The sequence below is a fragment of the Stegodyphus dumicola genome, chromosome 8 (assembly GCF_044657685.1).
Source record: "Stegodyphus dumicola isolate Sdum_Otavi_A_Nest chromosome 8, ASM4465768v1".
Classification (NCBI taxonomy): Eukaryota; Metazoa; Arthropoda; class Arachnida; order Araneae; family Eresidae; genus Stegodyphus; species Stegodyphus dumicola.
In genome coordinates, this window is record NC_140775.1 from 8,476,117 (window position 1) to 8,501,124 (window position 25,008).

The 25,008-nt window shown below is 32.7% G+C and overlaps 2 protein-coding genes across 2 annotated transcripts in view; one reads left to right on the plus strand and one right to left on the minus strand.

Moving 5' to 3' along the window:
* Positions 1-24,462, plus strand: part of LOC118189853 (speckle-type POZ protein B-like) — a 38,857-nt gene extending 14,395 nt beyond the window's left edge. Inside the window, exon 2 of the mRNA XM_085821556.1 lies at positions 21,932-24,462. Within this exon, the coding sequence (XP_085677682.1) occupies positions 21,932-22,038 (107 nt within the window). The 3' untranslated portion in view covers positions 22,039-24,462. The remainder of the gene's footprint in view (positions 1-21,931) is intronic.
* On the minus strand, positions 10,304-15,148 carry LOC118189852 (speckle-type POZ protein B-like). The gene has a single exon (XM_035360532.2). It carries the CDS (start codon positions 14,987-14,989, stop codon positions 13,244-13,246), a length of 1,746 nt encoding a protein of 581 aa, XP_035216423.1. The 5' UTR covers positions 14,990-15,148; the 3' UTR covers positions 10,304-13,243.
* Positions 24,463-25,008: the final 546 nt, after the last annotated feature.

The following is a 25,008-nucleotide window of genomic DNA, read 5'->3' on the forward strand; positions in this document are numbered from 1 at the left end:
GCATAGATCTTCTTGGTCCTTTCCCCCAGAGTGAGTTAAATAAAAATCGTTTTCTTTTAGTAATTGTAGATCATTTTTCAAAATGGACAGAAATTGTTCCACTTAAACGCGCATCAGCCAAAACAGTCGCAGATGCATTCTTACACAGATACATTTTAAAATACGGTGCACCGATAAAAGTCATTAGCGATAACGGTAAACAATTCGTTAGCCAAATATTTGAAAACATATGCACTGGATTTGGCATACGCCATATCAAAATGGTTCCGTATAGACCACAGGCAAACATAGCAGAAAGAGTTAATAAAAACATTGTAAAAATAATTCGAAGTTATGTTAGCACACATCACAAGCGCTGGGATGGCTACATAAATGAGTTAGCTTATGCTTTAAGAACGGCAAATCACGATACTACGGGAAAAACCCCAGCAGAATTATTTTTAGGACGGAAGTTAATTACGCTATTAGATAAATTATTCTTTGTGCAACAAAGAGAGCAAGAATTTAAACAGAAAGACGTGCAAACACTTATTGACCAGGCGGTTAAAACCTCGGATACGGCAAGAAATAGACAAAAGTTATATTATGATAGAAAACGCCGTGAAGCAGATTTTAAAGTTGGGGATAAAGTGTTGAAGCGGAAATTTTCTTTATCAAGTGCCCCAGACAATTTTACTGCACAGTTAGCTCCAAAATTTGAAGACCCCTATGTAATTCAGGAAATCAAGGGAGTCGTATTGTACCTTAAGAACGAGAGAGGGGAAATCTGTAAAGCAAGTCCCAACCAGGTGAAAAAATATTATAATCAAAATGATTTTGAAATCCTTAAAAGTTTCTTGCAGGACTCAAGCGTAAAAGAAGTAGAAGGTCCAGAAGTAACGTCACCCGTTCCACCACCCAAGAAGCAGAGAACTGAAGAGAAACCTAGCCCTTCTACAAGTCATGCGACGGTACCGAAAAGAAGAAATGAAAACGTTCACACTCCAGCATTTAAGAAATACAAGAAAGCAACGCCGCCGCGTAAAGAAGCTTTGGTATAGAGGAAAAGACCACCTACAACGTATCGCAGTAGAAATTCTGCATCGAGGAGAACGCTTCCAGGGCCAGAGAAAGCATGATTCCAGACCAAAATTCAAGCATGATTCCAGACCGGAGGACGCCAAGAGGCGTCCAGGGGCAAAACGGAAAAGACAGCAACCCGACGACTACCACTCCAAGAGGGCAGCATGCAGAGGGCGAAAAAGAAAAAGCAACGTGGACGACACTCGAAGGACACTAAGGAGACGACTGACGTCGATGAAATTTATAACGTGGGAGCAGTTCTGCCAGAAGAGGATGTCGGAGTTCCAATCATCGAAAACTCAAAGATAAGTTAAAAATCTTATCTATAAAACATTTTTCTTTTGTTCCAAAATGTTATGCGTAAATACGAAGTTCTATGTTTTGACGGAAGTCAATGTGTCTCGGTTGAGACTTAGTTTTGTTTTACTTTATTTAGCTAAGGCAAAAGTATTATTTTCTTTAAGTATAAAATCTAAGAACAAGCAGTTTCTGTTGGTCGAAAGACTAATTCTGTTATGTTAAAGCCAAAATTTGACCGAAGATAAAAATAACTTCGTATTCTTGTATTAATAAGAACTTTAGTTTCAGTGCCGCCAGCTTGGCGAAGAATGAGTAAAGTAAAAATTTATTTTTCTCTTATTCCTTTTATGGTAAATTGTAAAAATCATATGTATTAGAATTTTGTAAATATACGTAAATGCTTGAAAGTTATGTAAAAGTAGAATTTAGTGTAGAAGCATAAAATTTTAGATGCTAAAAATAAATGCTCAAAAGCAATGAATTCAAATTTAAGTATTAAACTGTAGATAAAATCATGCTTTAGAGCGAAAGCCTGCATGTCTAAAGATGAATGAGGGGGAATTTAGAATGAATGTGTTTTGTAGGGTTCTCCACCTACACTTGAATTTTAAGAATGTTAAAGTAGCTCATCGAATTGTAGAATGTCGAGTAAGGTGTGTGTGTCTATTTGGTCGTTGAATTCTAACAAATCATTGTGGATAGGGGAAGTGTTGCAATACTAAAACACGAATATTCCCGTTTGACACCACACATGGTGGAGAGCCAGGGTAAAGTTAAATTCATGTTTGAATACTTGAATGAATGTGAATTAAGCAGTAATTAAGGAAAATAAATCGTTCAAAAACAAAAACTTATTCAGTGTCAAGAAAGTGTAAATTATAATGTATTTAGAAAGATACTGATACTTATTCCTTCCAGATGCTGGAAGGAAGAGAACAGATTGATTGCTGAAGTCCAGGAAAGGTTGCTGTAAGAAGAGAGAATTAAATAAGTATTTACAGAAATTTATTCTACCTTTTGTGAGATAACAGATTTTTTTTTTTTTTTTTTTTTTTTTTTTTTTTTTTTTTTTATGTAAACGAGGCTCTTAAAATTTAGTTCAGAATTGTGGAAACTTTTCAACAGGTCATTTCTAGGACCCGCTTCCAAGTTTACCAAATTCTGGCAGCGGCAAATGTAGGGTTTCTATTTATTTTAACTAACATTTATTTTAAGTTTAAACTATCTTTCCTGTCAAGCCTTACTTTCCCCTGGAATTGCCAATGCCAGAGTATGTAAATTTTAGTAGAACGAGCAAGGATTCAAATAGTCAGCGGAAGTAATCTGAGTTAAATAGAAGGGAAACGAGTTCGAAAGTGTGCTTTCTTGCTTCACGAGCGTGGAGGTGGCTAGTTAGAAATTGAAGAACCACGCGTTTCGGCCTGTGTGCTTGCCTCGGCAGATTGTTAATCTTTCAACGTAATATTCAGAAGTTTGCTGAATTATCAGCGGTATTTTAGAACGCGGTGAGGTTAGTTACGTTTAAAGAGCCTCGTGGTTAATCACTTGTTACTATTCTTTTCTTAGTTTCTTATTTTTATTTTACCGCCGGGTCGGCGTAGTTTGTGAGCGTCAAGAGTGTAATTTTTAAAGTTGAATAAAAAGGGATTTAAACCCTTCTCAAGACTTTGTCTACTTTCCAGTTCTTAGCAGTCATCACTATTGTTGCGTGCAGGTTGAAAGCGCACAACATTACAAACTGATGTCATATTTTCTCTGAAAGAAACTCTTCAAATTAAAATTAAATTAGATATTTGCATATTAATTATATCTTGGCAAAAAATAAATTATATAAATATTATATAAAAAAATAAATTATATATTTAAACATAGAGAAAATGTTATAATGAATTATACAGAATTAAATGCATTTCCAAATTACAAGTTTCACATATTTTTAAAATTTTCAAAACATGAAAGCAATAATTTCCGTAAACTTGAAATTGCGGGAAGATAATAGAACTTACCTGATTTTTATACTTAAATATTACCTGAAACGTCATTACAAAGGATCTATTATTCAACGTTAATGACAAAAATAATTTTCACAAATATAATAAACTCATTTCCACGTCGATTTACTTACAAATACTTACAAATAACGAATTATTTTTATTTGATATATGTCTAGAATTTCATAATTCAGCAAGGTATTATAATTTAATTTTAAGAAACAATTTAAGATATCTGTTTTTCTGGATCTGTGTTTTCCAGGAAATTTGTTTTCTGTTCAGTCTGAATTACCACATATTCTCGTTAATATTAGTTGTGGATGAGGCACAGATAGATATTAGAGAATCGAAAGCTAATTAATTTTTTCTTATGTTTTAAAATTATTTCCAAAAGAATTATGCACAGATTTGTTTGTAGATTCCCATTTATTATAAATGAAATCAAATCCTCTATCTTGGAAAGACTCAAAATTGGTGCTCAAAAATCCCATTTTCTAAAATTTTCAACAAGTTTCCTTTGGATACCTATTACCAATCACCGGTAGATGATTCAACAGCGTAATTTATTTAAAGAATTACAATTAAACAAATATTTATTCTTAGGCTTAGTTTGAGTTGCCACATCTTATTGCCAATATTGTATATGTTGTTCATTTTGTAGAATTCCTGTGAACAATGACATTTTCTAATATTTTAAACCACATGTTATCTTTGGAGATCTCTTTCCAGCGATCAGTCGCTAAGACTTCTTCAGTATGCAACGTTTCTGACAGAGAGATTCGATTTTAAAAAGAACGCACACTTATTCTTGAGAGCAACAACTTTGTACTTAAAAGCTGCTGCGTACATTTGCAAAGCTGTTTCTTCTAAAGGTTTGTCTAAACTTCCAGAATACATAAACAAAAGCATTTCCTCCATAACATCAGGGTACATATCCGATATTTCAACGACGTTACTTTTCGATTTTTCCACTTCGTTTTCAAACAGTCTAGCAAATACAGAAGACCGTGAAAATAAAATAAATTTGTGAACAGGGAATGTTCTCGTATCACACAGTATAGTGACATCCGATAGTTTAGGTCTTTTCAAAAGGTCTCGAAGTTCGGAGGTAAAACTGATGTTTACTGGGCGCACAAAGGCATTCTCTGTTCCCTCAATCTTTATAGAAGACGTACAATCTGAAAACTCTTAACTCGCATTTAAGTAACAGTGCACCTAATCTGAAAACTCTAACTCGCATTTAAGTAACAGTACACATGCTGGGTCTGTAGGTACACCTCTTGAAAACTCTGCACATAACCATTCTTCAGACGTTTTAGACAATTGTTCACTTTCAGAAACATTATTCTTATGAACGGACATTTTACTTCTAACGAAAATCCACTCTGTTCTAGACGAATGATTTTTGCGGCAAATGAAAATGCTCAGCAAATTACCAGTCCCTGCTTTTTCATGCATCCTACAAATCAAACTCCAATTGTTACGTGTCTTACTACATTAGATAAAATGAACGAATCTTCAACTGCTTATTTACCGGCATAAGGGAAATCTTCTCTATTGGTCACTCAAATGACATTTTCCTTATATTCATGATAGTTCGAAACTCTTGCGCAACAACAAATAAAGAACTCAGATTGGAACATTCACATTCCTGAGCAACCACACAGAGTTCTGAAAATTCATGTTTGCTAGAATCTATTTCCCCTGTGTAAACATACTTAGTTAACCTTTTAAATGTCATGCCCGAGATCTGTTCGAAATTGTCACGCCCGAGTATTACTCGGGGTAATTTTTTTTTTTGAGTGCATCGTATTGTTATACCCGAATATATATCGGGAAACGTTTATTTCGACTTCATCTCTTTGTCAAACCCGACTATATCTCGGGAAAAGTTAATGTGCGCTCAATTCAATAGATGACAGCACTTTACTGAAGATTTCAAAAGTTAGCGGTTATAAGTTCTTTGGTTCAAAGTGCACGGGATCTTTTTGTTGTAAAATGGCGTCCAGTTCTTTGAAACGTTATATAGATGATTTAGATTCTTCAACCGAAGATAAAGGATGTGTGTTTGATGAGCAGTATTCATGATACTTCCATGGTCAGCCTCAAAAATAAAAAATGGAGATATACTCAAGCCGAAGATTGTTTCTAATTGTAGTCTAACTATGGGTGGTGTAGATCGCTGTGATTAGGAAATATCCTTTCATCCAACAATCCGAAAACGTCAGAAAAAATATTAAAAAAAGATATTTTTATATTTACTAGACAAGGTACTCTGGAACTCACATTTGCTCTATAAAAATGTAGTTGAGAAACGTATTACATTTTTAGAATTTCGAATCCACGTTGTAGAAGAGCGTTTACATATATATGATGATGCAGCTTCTGGACAAAAGAATGTTGACAGACCACCAACAATAGATAACCCTGCCCATCTTACTGAACGACATTTTATATTCCATATTCCTCCTCCTCCTGCGAAACGTGAACCTACAAGACAGTGTAAAGTGTGTTGTTCGAAAAAGGATAAAAATGGGGAAAAGATAAGGAAGGAAACATGTTTCTGGTGCAGTAATTGTGGAGTTGGTTTGTGCTTGGAAAATTGTTTCCAGTTGCACCACACAAGACTGAATTACTGTACTAATAGGTATTCACTTATATTTATTTATTTTTTAGAAAATAATTAATTTTTTTCATTTTTAGAAAATAATGCTCCACTAGAGGCGAACTTTACAACTGCCATGTTGAGTGGCAGCCGCCTTAGGCAAATATGCAGTGGCTACAAAACTTTACAAATTTTACCCATCTACTTCAAAATATCAATTTTTAACTACTTAAGTATATTTTATTTTGTACTAAACATTTGATTTTTGCAATAAAAAAATTTAACAATTTGTGCACCCAAATCATCAAAATAACTTGACAGTTAAAGGGTTAATAATGGCTTCTAGCAGATTTGGCTTCACATTGAAAACTAATTCACCGGATTTTGTTGCATCCAGTTTATTTATCAGTTCAGGCCATCTCGCTCATAAAATAGCTTTGTGCACATTGAAAGATGAACCTTCGGCATATAACCGTGACCTTCAAGAAATAAGGCCGTCCAGCTCTCTCGTGACGTCATGATGAGCAGTGCGAAGAAATCTCTCCTGCATTCGAAGCGAGTGAACCCACAGCACACTAATTTATCAGAGAAGCTAATTTTATATTATTCTGATGTAAAGTAAATACGAGATTATTAAATAAATGATACTATCTTAACATTTATTATATATCACGCTTTAAAAGTTCAGATAGCTGACAGATAGCTAATAGAGTTTATTTTTCTTAATACTTGATAAAAAATTTCACCTGGATGATCAATAATTATTTATATTAGTCTCATTTTATTTCCCATAGATTGGATAAACTTTCCAACACTTCATAACGCGAAAATATTAAACTTTCGAACTGCAAACGAAACATTGCATATTATTTTTCATTCGTATGTAAAAATGAAAAATATGAATAAAAAGAGCATTTTACAAGAACCAACTTATTCTTACAGACTTTTTTTTAAATAATATTTAATTTTCTTCAGTATGGCGATAAAATGAAAGAACTATCTTTTTCGGTTATTACGTATATTTTTTAAACAAATTTTAGTGTAGATCTTTTATAATAAACTAAATATTAAAAAGGAATATTTCATCATTTATTTATCGTTATAAATACATGAAAATTTATTTTTTAATGATAATTTTTAATGTCAAAATTGTTTTAAACTGTCAAATGGTGTTATTGTTATTATTAAAATAATTATTAAACTTGCAGTGATCCAGATTCTCACAGAATAAAAACCAAAGATCTATTTTTAATCTGTCACAGAAAATCATTTTACTTTAATTTTGCCGACTGTCTTTATTAAACACCTTTTTAATTGCGATATGAATTCTTACTGTTCTATATTCCTCTTTAGGGAAATCTTGATATGACCACGTTAGAGTTTATGATCATAATAGTTAATTTTGTAGCTCTCTAGATCGAAAGTTGTGCCTGTAACTATGTGTGATTGGATTGGATTGGATTACTTAATTATGGCAAAGCACACGAGGGCTATCTGCCTAAAGGGTGGGATGCCCTCGTGGAGGACTTTCTAAGGGAAACTGGCTCGTATACACGTTACACATGGGGAAAACCAGGAAAACGCCCATGCAGCCAGCCCGTTCGCGGGATTCGAACCTCAGACCGAACTACCAGTGTTCAGCGTCTTCGGCCGCTGGTGGGCTAACTATGTGTGAATTTTGATTTTTTGGATCACTTATGTGTATCCTTAAGGAATTGTAAAGGAGAAAAAATAATAATTCTCTGAAAATTTAATAGACAACATTTTGAAAGGAACACACTGCAGAATTATGTTTAAAATTTTAAAATATGCAAGGCAGTTAGCCGAGATTCCCACATCTCGTTACCAAAGCGCACGTGGTAGAGCCTATATCCTATCAGGAAAGTGCAATGATAATATAGGATACCGGACGTCCTTTGCAAAAGCACTTCATTCTCCCAGTATATTTAATTTTTTATTTGTTTATTCTATTGTATCCATTTAAAACATCATATACTGTATAGCTTTTCAAAAATTTAGCATTTTGCTAATGTATGAAGTTTAATTTAAAAAACGTAACAGCAAAATTTTAGGGGAAAAAAATTCTAAACTTTATAAGCAACTGGTGTAACAATATTGTTTTCAAGTTTTGTTTATATATTTTTAAATATATAATATTATTTACAATTTTCTCAATAATTTTCAAAATATGACAAAAAACACAAATTTGAATTTTTAAATGAAAAACATTATTACTTTTAAATCTTTAAATCTATAATGAAAAGTACTTTAAAAATAAAACTGAAATAAATTAGATATTACAAATCATTTAATGTTATATGATTAATATATAATCATAATGCACAGCGTTTCAGCAATACATGAAACAAAATTTACTACACATTAAATAATCCTGTAGTATTATGGACTTAATTAGTTTATTGTTTACTTTTATATTTTACACTAGTTATTGTTTACTTTTTTAATATTTTACACTAGTTTTTCAGTGGAAATCATTTTGGCTTTAAAAACAGACACATTAAAAGTATCAAATATTTAATCTAGTTTTCTTTAAATATCAATAAAATCATAGTAATGAAACCTCATCCTGCTCTTTTTAGTCGGAATAAAGTCCTTCCGTTTTATTGCACGTATCCATTTTCACATCTGCAAAAACAGGAAAAGCGAAAATATGTATTGTAATTTCAGTTACATCGCGGCACTGACCACATGCAAGACATATTGTTTCTGGAACAACCCACAAATTGCAAAAAAACTCAAATTTAAAGTGTCCGACTACGAAAAAAACACGGTATATACCAAGATTTTAAGTCAATAATTGCAGTTCAACCACTTCTCTCGCAGCAATGGCGACTCACAATAACCTTTGACCCAACGCTGCCCTCAAACCCAAAGAAGGGTGCACTCTCTCACAGCCAACTCTATAATGATACAGTCGGCTGTGCACTCTCTGTACTGACGTCACGCGCTCTACGTCACTGAGCTATAAGGCTGCAAGGCCTTGTTCTCGAAGGCCACGATATAACACAACATCCGAGAAAAATCCATTTGTGTATAGAAAAGGATAGCATATATCTTGTACGTTAGCTTCAAATACTGGTTGCAAAGTACACGTTATGATCAGAATGTCGTTTACTAGGTTTTGATGCTTAGAACTCCTTTTAATACAATTATCCAGACGCCACACATAATTAGCATGAAATACTTTGGCATATAATGTCGAAGTAAAACGTAATCTTCGATTGCAACCTCGTAACCAAAATCTAAATATTATCTTATCTCTACTGAAATAGTTCGCTCTAAAGAGTCCTACATTTATGTAATTTTCACCGTCTACACCACGAGGATATAATTTTATAAGCCATTTCGTGCTCGGTAGAGCGTTCAAGTCAAATGCCGGGCTGAGTAAATACTCTCCTTTACCTTGATGGCACATACTGAAGTTCTGAATAATCTAGGTAAATATAAATCCATCATTTCCATTCTTTTCCATCATGCAACCCTTCTAACCTGGTCTTCTAGCCGGTATCGGTATCGTTTTATAAAATAAAGGGAATACTTTGAACTCCACACGTGACTTTTGCAATTCATTGTACTCGTACTTGTATTCCTCAACGTTTCGATATCATTCCATGTTTTACATTCTTTGCTTAAGATAAATCACAAAACCATTATCTGACATCAACACGCAAACAATAAGCCTTATTTTTATGTTACATTGACTAATACAATTAATATTTTTCAAATAGCATATACGAGGAATTTAATAATTAATGGATTTCATTTATACGTAAATTAGTAATGTGGTAATCACGCAAAATAAAAATATAGCATACACGAGGAATTTAATAATTTATGGATTTCATTTATACGTAAATTAGTAATGCGGTAATCACGCAAAATAAAAATTTCTAGATTAGTGTTTGAGATCCCTCATTATATTCCATTTATAAAGAAAAAAATTTTTTACTCTGGTTTCTTCGAAAAATACGTTGATGATTTTATATATAATTAATCCTCTGAAAGGGAGGACCACTTTTATCGAATCACAGCCTTTTAAAATCTTAGTAATTAATTTGCTGTAATTGAAAAAAAAAATCTGTCAATCTATGAGATTATTTCTCTTCTTAATGCGAGCTTTCGTAGTGTAAATGGTTAATTATCACAGAGAGTTTCCAACGGTATCCGTATTGACACTCAGATCCATGAAAATTTCAGGGAGGTCAGTGATGATCAAGGGTCAACTGAGGGTCGATAACCGAATATGCACCGACAATTGACATTATCTAAATCCCAGAGATTTCCCCCCCCAAAAAAAAGTAATTTTAAAATTGATAATTAACTGTTTATTGATATAAGGCTGTATCATACAGTACGGAAAGAAATCATATAAAATAAATACAAAGAAAAAATTACACTGAAATTATTTAATAATTTTTTAAATCAATATATTCTTTATATAATATAAAATACATAATTATTCTCTACGCAAAAAGTGCAACATAAGAAAGTAAATTGCGAGAACATTCATTCATACACACACACACAAAATAAAATAAAAAAAATATGCAGAACGCAAAACCGGAATGAGAAGCAATATTCTTTTTATCTAATACCTGAAATTTGTTTCCTTTCAATCCACTTTAAACTCACAAATAATTTATCTTACTTTAAAAAAGTAATGCAGTGTATACGTAAGCTGTAAAGATTTTCGCATTCTCCGGTAGTATAACTAGACAGCACATGCATTTACATCCCGAGAGCCCGCCGCATGGGGGGGGGGGTGATTACTCTCACTGTTTATATATGGCAAATGACAGATACCAGACTGCGGCACAGTAGATTTTTCGTATTTCCCTAATTTAACTGTTCCCTACTAAATAATTTTACATTTCTTTCCCTAACTTAACTGTTCCCTATTACATTTCTTTCCCAAGAAAGCTAATAGTCTTTACAGTGGCGCCCGAACTGAAGAAGGAAGAACAATAACTCATTATCTGGCATAGTCGACTGGGTTTCTTTTTCTCCCCTGTATTCCTTTAAATAGAAAGAAGCGTAACGAATATCGCATTTGGCTAAGTGTATTTTAGTTATGTAAGTAATTAGCAGAACATTAGATGAGCTGTGGTTCAAATACAGGTGAATGCATGTCGGAAATTTTGTTTCCTGATCTGTAAATCCTAACAGGCTCTATGAAGACATTAAATAATTTCATTTTGAGAGTAACTATAAACTTATAAAGTATTTGATTGAACACAAGCATTTAAAGAGTGAATAACAAAATCCAACGCATGGTATCAAAATGTTATCGAAATAGCCGTGGATAAACGTAATAACATTAAGCAGCGCCCACTTAATTTATGTCTTTTTTTTATCAATATCTTATAAATTAAGTGTTTTTAATTTTTATAACTTTATTTACTATTATAAGAACATCAAGCAAATGAATAAACATAATTTCTTCTCTAGTAGTCAATAATCCTTTCACTAGAAATAAAACATTGTATGGAAACCCATAACTTAAACATCATTACACCAAAAATTAAATTCAATATGGAAATTGATTATTTAAACAAAACAATGTGTAAAGAAGAATTTTATATCTCAACAAGATGTAAATAAATTAAATAGAAATGTTCTGAAACTAAGTGGCCCTAAATATTTAAAAAAAAAAAAAAAAAAAAAAACGAAGACTTCTATAAATTTGTGGTGAAATAGAGCTAACTTTCATCCTAGTATACGGTATAGACAATTAATCGCGGCAATGCTGTGCCGTATACTAGGATTTTACTGCGTTTCATCTTACGTGAATGAAATAAGTATTTTTTTTTATTGAGAATAAAAAAAAAAAAAAAAAAATGTGCATATCAACGGTTCTGTTTAGTAATGAATGTGAGTTACATAGATAGGGTTCTCCCTATTTTCGCTTCAATTTTATCGGTATTTTTTTGCTATATTTATTTATAACTTGTTTTATTTTACTTTTATTTACGTAAATGTAGAGATAAAAATAAAAAGCTAATATATACATAAAATAAAGTAAAATAAAACAAATCTGAAAAATTAATCTGATAGGTTTCAATTTTTAAATTACGTCCAGAGTCGCGGTTTTTAATGTTTTATGTGTTACCTTTATTTACTAAATATAACATTCTTTGCACTTAAACCATGAAATTCAGTTCAATAGCAATGTCGCAAAATTTTAAAAATGAGCATATCTTTATAATTTCCTATACACAGTTCCGTGCGCTGGACATAAAAAGGTTTTTTTTTTCCCTCCGTAGAGTGTTCCCATTACTTGATTTTAAATCTTTGTTACTCAAAAATTCATTTCAAATTTCAAATTTGGTCTTCCACATGCCCATATTCGTAGAAGAATTATGTCATTCAAAATTCGATGGCTCTAGGTATCGTTGTTTTATCACTATGCGAGAAATATACCTACATTTATGCAGATTTTTCATTATTCAATTTCTTCAAATATAATGCAGGTCTCTAACATTTGGTGGCAACAGTTTAAAAAGTGAAACGGATATTTATAGGGATTCAACGCAAAACTAAAACAATAGTCTTTGAGGGACAACGCCCCTTTGGAGTAATAAATAAATGAATATAGCAAAAAATGCAGATAAAGCAATATGTCTCTAAAACCCCGCATCACAGTCACGTAAGGTGATATGCATATATTATTTAAAATCCAGCGAGATAATCCTAAAATTAAGTTCATCCAATAGAAGAACGTTCATTGAAAGAACTTTTAGATTTATAAAGAATTAGTTCATATTTTATGCAACAGCCTTTTGCTGCCAAATAATCACTTTTGGGAGAAATTTTATCTAAACGACATTACATGTGAAATATCATTCCACAAAACAGAAAATACAAGGCATATTTATAAAATTCGCAAGAAAATTTTAATAACGCTACCATTAAATTTAAAATAGAAATTACATGCAAAGCTATACTGAAATAAAATATAAGCACTTCATTAAAATATAAGTGACAGAACAGTTATCGTTTACAAAGTATATTGACAGATTATGCTGAACTCACCATACTTTATGATATATCGCAAAAATCTTATAACTTTCTATTACATTAATCATGAATTCCAGCAAGATAATTTGACATTTTGCTTTAATAAAATATGCATATATGTTGGAACTGGTAAATATTGTTTTGAATTTAAGGCATAATTAAGAAACACAAAATTTGTAAAAATACTTTTACGATGATGCGTTATCATACTCAGAAAATTTCTTTTGCATTATATTTTAAACGATTATTATGTAGCAGGCGTACGAAAATTCATATTTTCCAAAAGTGTAACCCAGAAATGATCATTAGCGACTTCTACCCATTCATCGGTTAAGAAAATTTCTGAAGCATGAGCAATAAAATAAGTAAATGCATTTACGTATAAGTCTTCATCGGAATGCAAATCGGCTAGTCGGAGAACTTTGCACACATTTTCAACGGAAAGATTTCCTTTCAGGAAATGAGAGCACTTCTTCTTGAGAGACAAAACATCGTATTTATCAGCAGCTGTGTACAGACGCATAGCAGTTTCCTCTAAAGGTTTCTCCAAGAAACCACAATACATAAACAGTAACAGTTCAGCAATTATATCGGGATCCGCATCAGAAATCGTAAGGGTACTGTTTCTCGATTCAATCATTTCTGTTTCAAACATTCTGGAAAATACTGAAGATCGAGCGCAGAGAATAAATTTATGAGCTAAGAATGTTTTCGAACCGACTTTTATATTTAAATCGGCGTTGTTTCCACTTTTAAAAAGATTTCTTAGATCACTTTTGAAATAATGGCAGTTTATAGAAGAGGGAAAACAGGATGAAGATTCCAGAATCTCAGAGAAGTAATTCCGATTCGAAAATTTTAATTCGCACTTAAGTAACAGCTCATTTTCTGGATTTGCGAAACGATTTACGGAAAACTTTGCACATTGCCATTTGAAATCCCTTTGAAATAAGTGTTCACTTTCACAAGAATCAATTTCATTATTCGTAAGGAATGATATTTTGCTTTTCATGAAAACTGTTTTCAATTCATTGCCGTATACTTTATAAACAGACACAGTGAATGATAGATTTTTAGGAGATATTTCACGCATATGAAAGATTAAATTCCATCCATACGATGGCAATACCTGGACAGTGAAGACGTGACTGTATAACATGGCATTAACGGGCAAGCTGTGAAGATTTTCTATTGGCCAATCAAAGGATATTTTCTCTGCATTAATGCGAGTTCGGGCCTTCGTCGCCATGACAGGCAGAGGACTCATATTGGGAAGCTCGTATTCCACAGCAGCAGCGTACACTTGTGGCAACAGCTCAGATCCGCTGAAATCTATTTTGCCCGTGTAAACATATTTGAGGATGGCATCCAACACATCAGATTTGATATCCAAAACACATGGCTCATTTCTATCCAGGCTTTCAGACAACTTGGGCCATCTAGCCCATAAAATAGCTTTATGCACTTTGAAAGATTCGTTGTTGGTACGCAACACAAGGTCCGTAAACAGTCCATTTTTGTAAGGCAGTGGCGGCAGTATCGCTTGTTGATCTGATTCACAAATAGGCGTCAATGTATATTTTATGATTAGAACGTCGTCTGGCTGCTTCTCGATAAATGAAGTTTTTATAAAGCATGGCAAATATCCGCAAAAATATCTATTTTTGCTGTTTGTTGTTATTTCTTTAGATCTGAAAACTGATTTTTCATCGCAATCTAGTACTTCGACTCTGCACTTTATATGAGAGGGTTCTGGTAAAAAATCTTTCCGCTGTAGGGTTACGGCATTGTTATACTCTTCGTCGCTAGTACGAGGATATAGTTCTATGCGCCATTTCATTCCAGGTAAAGAATTCAAAGTAAACGAAGGGCTATAAATATATTCTCCATCTAACTCATGGCACATACTGATGTTCTGAATAATCCATGTGAAAGTAAAATCATCGTCTCTCGGTCTCTCCATTGCATATAACAAACGCGTACTCAACATCATGTATATCACAGCCAAATAAGTGCCATCTGCGTTACGGATATATCACAAACGCGAGAGAAAATTGCGCAACGAAATAACTTTCACCTTTAATTGGATATGAAAACCGCTAACATTTCGCCAGCTACTAATTCATATCTGTCAGCTAAAATCCGCTCGTAAATCCACATGATTCATCTTCGCTCATAAACAAACCATATATACGCGATGAAGGAAAAGGTAATTGAAGGTCACGGATAGTACATACATACATACATGCATACTACATTCCCAAAGCCACTTCTATTTATGCAGCCAACTTTGCTAACATTTCCGCATATTAATGAGGAACTGAGCATTAGTGTCAAACTGGTGTGCCAAATTTTTTTTAAACAAAATGAAAAATTTTATTAACAAAGTACAAATTATTATTTAGGTTCCGCTTGCTAAATATTTATCCAAACATGCAAAAACGATCATAATATTGTGATGCCTGAAATCTAAAGTTCAGTACTTGTAAGATATTTTTGTTGGATATGTTTTGTAATTCATTTGAACTGACAGCTAAATATTAAATTCTCAGGCTGAAGTGCCGTTGAAATAATTCCAGCATGTTCAATTAATCATTAAATAACTTACTTTAATTTGAACTAGAAAATATTTTTAATGAATATGTTAGTTTATTTCATTGTTTAACGTAATTCATTGATTATCGCCCAGTTTTTAAAATTTAACTCTTGCATGTCCAGTATTTTAAAATTCTCAAATTCCAACATTCAAAATTGTATCTCCTATTAAGTTTTGACACTTTTGCAGGTTATAAAACAAAACTCTCAGCCTTATTTAAAACAATAATGATAAAATTTTTAATTAGGTGATTTTTCTAGAATTTATTACATATGGTGCAGTATGACCTAAAACAGAACTTCTCCAAATCTGGTTATCCCGTCACTTTATAAGGTATTTTCTTCCTTTTTTTCTGCATTCCTTCGTGGTGTAACGGTAGCAGGCTCGGTGCGTATTCCAGAGCTCCAGGTTCGAACGCCGGCGAAGGCATTGCTCATTTTTTACTTCTCCTGTATTATAAAAAATGTCAGTGCCCCGCTCCAAAAACAGTCTGAGAGGTTCCAAATATTATATTACGCCCAAATGGTATTTTTTTGTGTGTTACTTTTATTTATTAAACAGGCGTCATGGTTTAAGTTCTTCGCACTTAAACCATAAAATTCAGTTCAACAATACTATCACAAAATAATTTAAAAAGAGCATAGCTTTAGAATTTCTGATACACCGTGTCGCGCGCTGGAGATAAAAATGTTGATGTTTCCCATACAGTTTTGGCACTGCTCCCTTTGAAATCGTGAAGTTTGCTAACCAAAAAGTCGTTAAAAATTTACAAATAATTAAATAGATAATAAAACAAATTCAAATTCCAAATTTGGGCTTCGAGATAAACATATTCGAGTGGAGGACTACGTTACACAAAATTAGATATCTCTAGGTACCGTTGTTTTTTTACAGTGCGAGAAACATACATACATTCATGCAGATTCTTCATTATTTAATTTCTTTTTCCCTAATATTTGGTGGCAACAACTTGAAAAGTGAAATACCGTAAACGCAAAATGCCAAAACGAAATTAATAGCCCTTCTGGGCAAATTGCCCCTTTCGGCTAAAAAAAAAGTCTGAAAGTTTTCAGATTTCCTATTATACCCAAAGAGACTTTTTTTTTTATTTTATTATTATTATTATTATTTTATTTTATTTTATTTTTTTACACACAACATACATGTTTTGAGAGCATTTCGTTTTTAGCTAATGTTGTGGTCGCGCTTGATGTCGAGATGCAATATTTTTAATAATTTAGGAATAAAATTCCTTAACCTAACTCTTCAATTAATTAGTTCAGCCTGTTTCTTGTTTATCGTAGTAAATTTGACTTGACTAAAGCTTTCTTCTTATTATTAAGAAGAGGGAAAAGTCAACAAAGTTGGTCGGTAACAGCTTCTTGTTCTTATTGCATAAAATATCGAAAGAGTATAGAAAAACCAATATTGTTATTGATTTTCAAAATGTATTAAATAATTTTTTTAACATTTCCCCTTATATTTCTTGTATATATAATTTCTTCCTTACTTACAGTTTTATATCAATAAACAATTAAATATGAATTTTACAATATTAATAATTATTTTGTAATCAATGGGATCTAAACTATGCCGAACAATCACTGGTGTATATTCGGCTATCGACCCCCAATGGATCCTTTGATCGTCACCGATCCGTAAGTCACTACTAATGAAGACAAATATAAAGCCCCCCCCCCCACATTAGTGGACATAGCGTACCAATTAGGCAATTATTTCCGACTCTCGTCCCCCAAATCACGCAGTTTTAACAGTTTTATGTACCTGCGAATGTTTTCAGTTTTAAAATGCATTTGCATTCCGAATAACTTCTGAATTTGAAATTCCAGTATGCTGTTTCACATTCCTAACATTGGCAAAAATACAATGTAGTCCAAAACTTAAACTGAAAAATATGTATGAGAAGAAAACTTGAGCTCGTCGTAGATGAAGAAACATGGCGCCGATATTAATATTTTCTTAAATAACAGAAAGCTTTTGGAGCAGAAATCAATTTTACTTCCTTGCACGAAGTAAAGGAAGTATTGTAATCGAGAAAAATTTCGTATATCATATTATAATGCAAATATCAATTTTGACAGCTCCCATATCCACTTTGACTATTTTTTCCCATGACTTTTGTATATACGAAAGGAATAAAGGTCTCTTTTTACTTCCTTTTACAAAATAAAGGAAGTATTGTAGTCGCAAAAATTTTCAGGTGTCATATTTCAACGAAAATATCCATTTTGATCGCTATCAAATGCAATTGTGCGATGTTTTTGCGTGACATGTGTACGTAAGGACTCTTTCTTTCCCAAAACGGGTTGCAAAAAGAATTTAGATGGATTAAACCTACAAGTTGGGATTATTATTTGAAATTGAGAAGGGTAACCGACTTTGAAACATTAAAACAATTAATGGTATTTGATAAAATATGTCAAAACTTGATAAAGAGGTTACGTGTTTTATAAACGCAAGGCAAGGAAATTCCTGGTTTAAACCTGTAGAATTGGCTAAGCTAAGGAAATAGATTTATATTATACATAAAAGGGAAAATCTGTAGTGGATAATTAATTCTAGGTTGAGTAATAAAAACAGTTATCTTAAAAATGTGTCAAAGCTTTTTCTAACTTACGTAAAAAATTCGAAATGTATTTTGAAATTCATCCTTTGTACAAATGCCCTGGTTATAAGAACATGACAGCTAACGATAGAGTTAAGCCAGTAAAATCGAAACATCTATGTTTCAACTATTTAGAAAATCATAAAGTAATTGATTGCAGCAATAAATTATCTTGCGGTATTTGTAAAAGGAGACATCACGTGACTCTTTATCTCCCTCGCGAACAAAAAATAAACAAAGGGATAGTTTCGCAGGTGGTGAGTCATGAAAATAAAAATATTCATTCGAATTTAGACGCTGCGACTCCATCGTTTGAACCTCTGCAAGCTAAAGTCAGTACTGATCAAAACATTTATTCTCAAACAACGTGCAATCTCGCGAAGGAGAGGCTGTCTTACTGAGCACACTTGTTTGTATATGCATCGGGTAACTTTTTTAAAGTTAGAGGTTTGTTAGATGTCGATGCCAATTCAAATTTTATGAGCAAAAGGTTACCAGATTTGCTTCAATTAAAGGGAGAAAAGACTAACATTTCTGTATCAGGAATAAATAGTTTGTCTGAATAAAAAAAATCTAGTTAGTGCAACTATTTTAAATAAAGACAAGAATTTTGATTTAAGTTTAAACATCAGTTTAGCAGATAACAAATTTTTTGAGCCAGGTCCAATTGAATTTCTTATAGGTGTAGAACATTTCTATGAGCTTTGAAAACCAGGTCAAATTTCTCTTCAGGATTCAAATTTAAGATTACAAAGTAGATTTTTTGGCTATGTTGTAAGTGAGACTCTTCCTCCTAAAGGAGAAAGTTATTTATATTGTGGGCTTATAAGGTATTTCTCCCGCCTTCTTAGCGGTCTGCATGCTGGGCGGGCGCGTATTCCAGGGGTCCGTGGTTCGATTCCCGGCGAAGGCGTTGCTCATTTTTCATCTTTCCTGCTTCCAAAAAATACCTAATGTCTCTAGAGGCTTGTTACAGATAATTTGGAGTTAGATAGAGCAGTAAGGGTGTTTTGAGAGAGAGAGTCTGAGATTTCTAAGAGTAAAGAAGCAGAAATTTGTGAAGAGGATTTTCTCAAAAACTATTCTAGGACTGAAACCAGAAAATATGTAATGAAGATGCCATTAAAGAAAGACCCGGCGTGTCTTTGTGAATCTAAAAAAAATGCCGTTAAATTCTCCGTGGAATCGTTTAGGTAAAGAGCCTAAATTTTGTGAACTGTATAAAACCTTTATCAAAGAGTATTTAAGTATGGCTCATATGCAAGAAGTAATACAATCTGAAGAACCGGATGTAAAATATTATATTCCGCATCATTGTGCATTTCGTCCTGAATCAAGTAGTACCCTCTTGAGAGTCGTATTTAACGCTAGAGCATTAACTTCTACTGAAAAATCATTAAATTGTTTACAGTTTAACGGAGGTACAATTCAGGATGATTTGTTAGCCATCATGCTGAGATTTAGGGAACATCAGTTCGCCTTTGTAGCAGATATCAAGAAAATGTATCAGATAATACTGATGGATCCTAGCCAACGAGATTTACTGAGAATTTTATTTAAAGCGGAAATGCATGATCCAGTAAAAGTGTATGAATTATATACTGTAACGTATTGGCACAAACAGTGCGCCTTTTATAGCAACATGATTAGTGCAGCAATTAGCTAAGGATGAAGCCAATGACTTTTCATTAGCATCTTCTGTGTTGTAACAAGATGTCTACATGGATGACATCCTAACAAGAGCTAATAGTCTAGATAAAGCTAAGGACATTCAACAACAGCTTATATCTTTGTTAGATAGATGAGGCATGGAGCTTCACAAATGGTCAGCGAATAATGAATTTCTTATGTCTGATGTGATTACGGAACCCGATTATTCATTCACTAATGATACTAAAACTTTAGGTATAATTTTGAAACCACTAGCAGATTGTTCTGTGTTAAATTTGATTTTATAGATCAAAGTGAAGTATATACGAAATGAGCTGTGTTATCTCAAATAGCTAGAACATTTGATCCCTTAAGTCTGATAGGTCCAATCATTACAAAATTTGTGGTTGTTAAAATTAAACTGGTGTGACACTTTTCCCTTAAAGAAAAATGCTGAGTGGAAAAACTTCCTTAATTCCTTAAAGGCTGTAAACCTTATCAGGATCTCAAGCTGGCTTCTGAATGAACAGTCTGTGAGTGTGGAGTTACAAGGACTTGCTGATGCTTCGGAAGTGGCATATGGAGCGGTCATCTATGTGAAATCTATTAATTCTTATGGTGATTGTTATTAGTAAATCTAGGGTAGTGCCTCTAAAGTATATATCTATACCGCGTACCGAACTCCTTGCTGCTGTACTATTGGTTAAATTGATGAGAAGTCTTAAGTGCACTAAAACTAGAGGTTTCTAAAACCTTTTTCTGGACTGATAGCACCATTTCACTGGCATAGTTAAGAAAGGAGTGTAAAGATCTCAAAACGTTTGTGTTTGTTGTGAATCAAATATCAATCATCCAAAATTTATCTGTGGTTGAACAGTGGCATCACGTCCTATCTAAGCAGAACACTGCAGATCTCATATCAAGAGGTGCTGATCCGGTCAAACTTCTGTGTAAACTGTGGTGGTGTGGTCCACCTTTTCTTCTACAACCTGTTATGACTGAGTGCCAAGATGATATCCTTGAGGAGACCGAAAAACTGTATCTTCATGAATTAAGAACACCAGAAGTAAGTGAAATATGTGCACTTATTAACACTTCTGAGCCTTTATATGTCATCAATAATTGTTCATCTTACAACAAATTGCTATGAGTAGTGGCTTGGTGCAAGAGATTCTCCCATAACACCAGGCGTCCATTACATGTTACACGTGGAACGTTGACAACCAGGGAACTTTCTAGTGCTTTAATGTGTATTGTGAAAAAGCGTTCAAAGGACTTCATTTGTCACAGAAATCCAGTGCCTAGAAAGAGGTGCTCCTATTCCTAATGGTAGTAGATTACTGAATTTGTGTCCATTTCTAGATCATTATGGGATACTTAAGAGTCAGTGGCAGACAATAAAACAGTGACTTAAAGATAGAAAAATGTATGCTAACATTTAACACTACATCAGAAATTCTAAACATATCCTGCTGTTAAGCTTTTAAAAAAATTGTGATTGTGCTGTTGAATTGTATGTAGTGCAAGTGCAAAGAAAACTATGCTTAATAATAAAGCTAAAAGGAAAAAAAAAAAAAAGTTAGTTGAAGTGAGTGCAAGAGCAGACTGCGAGAGGGTAAAAAACCTTCGTAAAATCTTTCTTGGATCCACCAGCAGCCAAGTGGCAAAGTTGCTGAACGCTGGTCGTTCAATTCGGGGTTCGAATCCCCGTGAACGGGCTGGCTGTTTGGATGTTTTCGTGGTTTTTCCGAAATGTATACAAGCTAAATTCATTTAAATGTCCTCCACAAAGGCATCCATTCTCTTAGGCAGATAGCCCTTGAGTGCTTTACCATGATTAAATAAAAATAAAATAAAACCATTTTGGGTGACCGTTAAAATCTGTATTCTTCCAGTGTTTTTTTTTAAAGTCGGTAATTTTTAGTGTACACATCATACGCTTAGATTAGATAAGATTAGACTTATAAGGTCTATACATGTGTTTAGAAGGATGGCAAAATGCTTACTACTTTATAACTTTTTAAACTTTAATGCATGATTTTTTATTCTTTTTTGTATTTCAGAGGTGTGTGAACTTCATTTCAAACAGCATGATGTTCTGAAACAAACTGAATTCTTTGATGAAAAAACTGGAAAGAAGGTGGTTTTACACTTTCATATCCTCATTTAAAAAATGGAGCAGTTCCAAGTCTGTTTCCTGATGGTCCAAGTCATCTTATCTCCAGTGTTTCATCAAGGGAATCCAGTGTTTCACCAAAGATTAAAAGAGAAAGAGATGCACTAAAAGGGAGAGTATAAAAGAAAACAAATGTTTTATAACTGAGATGAACTAAAAAACTTTTTTGATAATGTAATGTTACCAAATAACTGGATACACAGGCCCATTCATACCATGATTCTTAATATTTCTAATGACAAGCATCCAAGAATTCTAAAATCGCTAATTATCGATTGTAATTTGAATATATCTTTCAAGTATATTTAGAGAGAGTAGACCTATTTGTCTCTAATGCTTCATCTGAGGAAAATATTCAACATCATTTACAAATTGTTAATTGATGACGATCTTAAAAAGAGAGAATTCCACATAAAAGCAATGAAATAAATTTTCTCCTTGAGCAAATATCAAACTTTAATTCTGAAAAACAACAATGTAGGTATTCCGCACATTTTCTACTTTACTTCACACGATTTCACCCTATGCATATAATTTTATTCAAAATTCGTAAAATATTATTATGCCACATCCACGGACCACACAGAAAACTTTTTTTCAGATTTTAAGATACATCCAGTAAATGAACAATTCGATCAAAAATTCCTAAGTTACATAAAATTTTAATTTCAAGAATTATCAGAAAAAGATCTGCCTGTTATTTAAAGAATTGATGAAATTCATCTAAATCAAGCATTTGATTTATAGGTGGTAATTTGTGTGGAATGGCATATAATTGTAAAAATGCTGCATCTAGTGCATGCTAATCTTCATGATTCATAGCCTGTTATCCGTTTATAAGGATGTACATATTTTGCCGGTGAAAACGCTTGGTTCAAATAACTTGCATATTTATATTAAAAAAAATTGTAGTGAGATTAGAAAATATTGGGTTTAAAATTATTGCTGTTGTCACCGACAATAATTCAATTAATAAAAAGGCTATGTCTCTGTTTTCAGAACCACCTAAAGTTAGCATTGTTTATCCAAATCCTGTTGACAAATCCAGGCCATTGCTTATTATTATTGATACAGTGCATATTTCAAAATGTATTAAAAATAACTGGGTAAATCAAAAAAATAATAAAGTATTTTCCAAGTTTTCATGATACTTCACATATTGAAACTGCGTAGGCAGATAATAAACCTGGAGTATTCAAATCATACTCCAGGTTTATTATCTGTTATGAAATTCAATCCTATAGTAAAGTTAAAAAGATCAAAACCGGAAAATTACTAAACAAATATGTGTAAATAGAAAATTTTGTTAAAAACTGATATTGCAAAAATAAAACATGTTTAGTAAATTTAGGGATTTTAAGTTTTAATCAACTGTAAACTTGCCATTATGCATTGTTGCCTTTAAAACCAGAAAATTACTAAACAAATCTGTGTAAATAGAAAATTTTGTTAAAAACTGATATTGCAAAAATAAAACATGATTAGTAAATTTAGGGATTTCAAGTCTTAATCAACTGTAAACTTGCCATTATTATGCATCGTTACCTTTTTATTAAGGAAGAGGATATTTAGTAAAATATATATTCTTAAAAAAAAAAAAAAAAACCAGCAACAGCCAGATCTTAAACATGTATTTTATTACCACCATCTGAAGTATGTTAAATCAATTTTACTATTATTTTAAGTGTAAAATTATTTGAGAAAAGTTAAGATACGTATTTGAAATTGGGAAATGCAATCAATGAAGGACAAATTGGATATACATATTTATTTATTTAAAACCAAAAACAATACAAGTATCATTCATATCAACACATATTGATTCCGTCAGAGGACCTTTCTATAGAATCGAATTAAGTCTCAAATTCCGTGGCGTAGTTAGGGTGGGGCAAGGAGGGGCAGCTGTCCCGGGCCGCAGCATCCAGGGGGCGCCAAATCTTCAGTTCATCCCGGACGCTGGAAACCCTATTTAATGCAGAATTCAGTAAGACAAATATCCAAAAAAAAATCACTTTACAATAAGTATACCATGATACTGAATTATGTGCAAAACAATTACAAATACAGTCAAAAGTCTTTAATCCGGAATCGTCGAGACTTCGGCGATTCCGGCTTATCGGTTTTTCCGGATTACAGATCATCAATTTAAATTTGGCAAGATGGCATGCAGAAATTAAAAAATTAAAAATATGAAACACCGTATTTTATGAAATGAAGAACAATTATGATCTAAAGAGTATCAAAATTTACACACACACACACACACACACAAAAAAAAAAAAAAAAAAAGAGGCTTAATATTTATTTGTTTACTTTATTAAACATTTCTTTCAACGTGTGCATGCGTAAAGCATACATTACGCATAGTCGAAATTAGAAAATTGCAACCAGAAAACTATTTGATGTGTATTTGTGATATTTATAATGACGAGGAATTTGATTTAAATCATATCAAAGACGGAGTACATCGAGATGAAATACTACATTTAGTAAGGAATTATAAGCCGAATAAAATAAAAACATCTGCCCTGAAGATAAGGATAGTGCTGACAGATCAATTTCCAGTTCATTGCGCATCGCGATGCCCATGTTCTATATGAAGATGAACTTTGCAATGATGTGGAGACCTCAGGCAATATGGAAAAAGTTCTACGTCCAACAGGGTTCATAGCCACATTTTAGTTAAAAAAATAAGCACCTATAAGCACTTTTCAAACACATTTTAAGGAAAAAATAAGCACCTGTCTAATTATATTAGACACAACTGCATAACCTTAAAAGAAAAATTAGACTTGTAATTTAAAATATGAGCAATGCAATATTTATTAAGAGAATGAGCATTACCTCAACAATGGAAAACAATTAACTTTTTTTTTTTTTTAATTTTAAATGACAGTTCAATTTACAGAATTAGTTTACAATGAGAGGAAAAAAAAAACTATGCAGAACTAAACTATATTACAA

Excerpts from the sequence above, each read along its gene's own strand:
- LOC118189852 (XM_035360532.2), bottom strand. The coding sequence starts at position 14,989 with ATGATGTTGAGTACGCGTTTGTTATATGCAATGGAGAGACCGAGAGAC.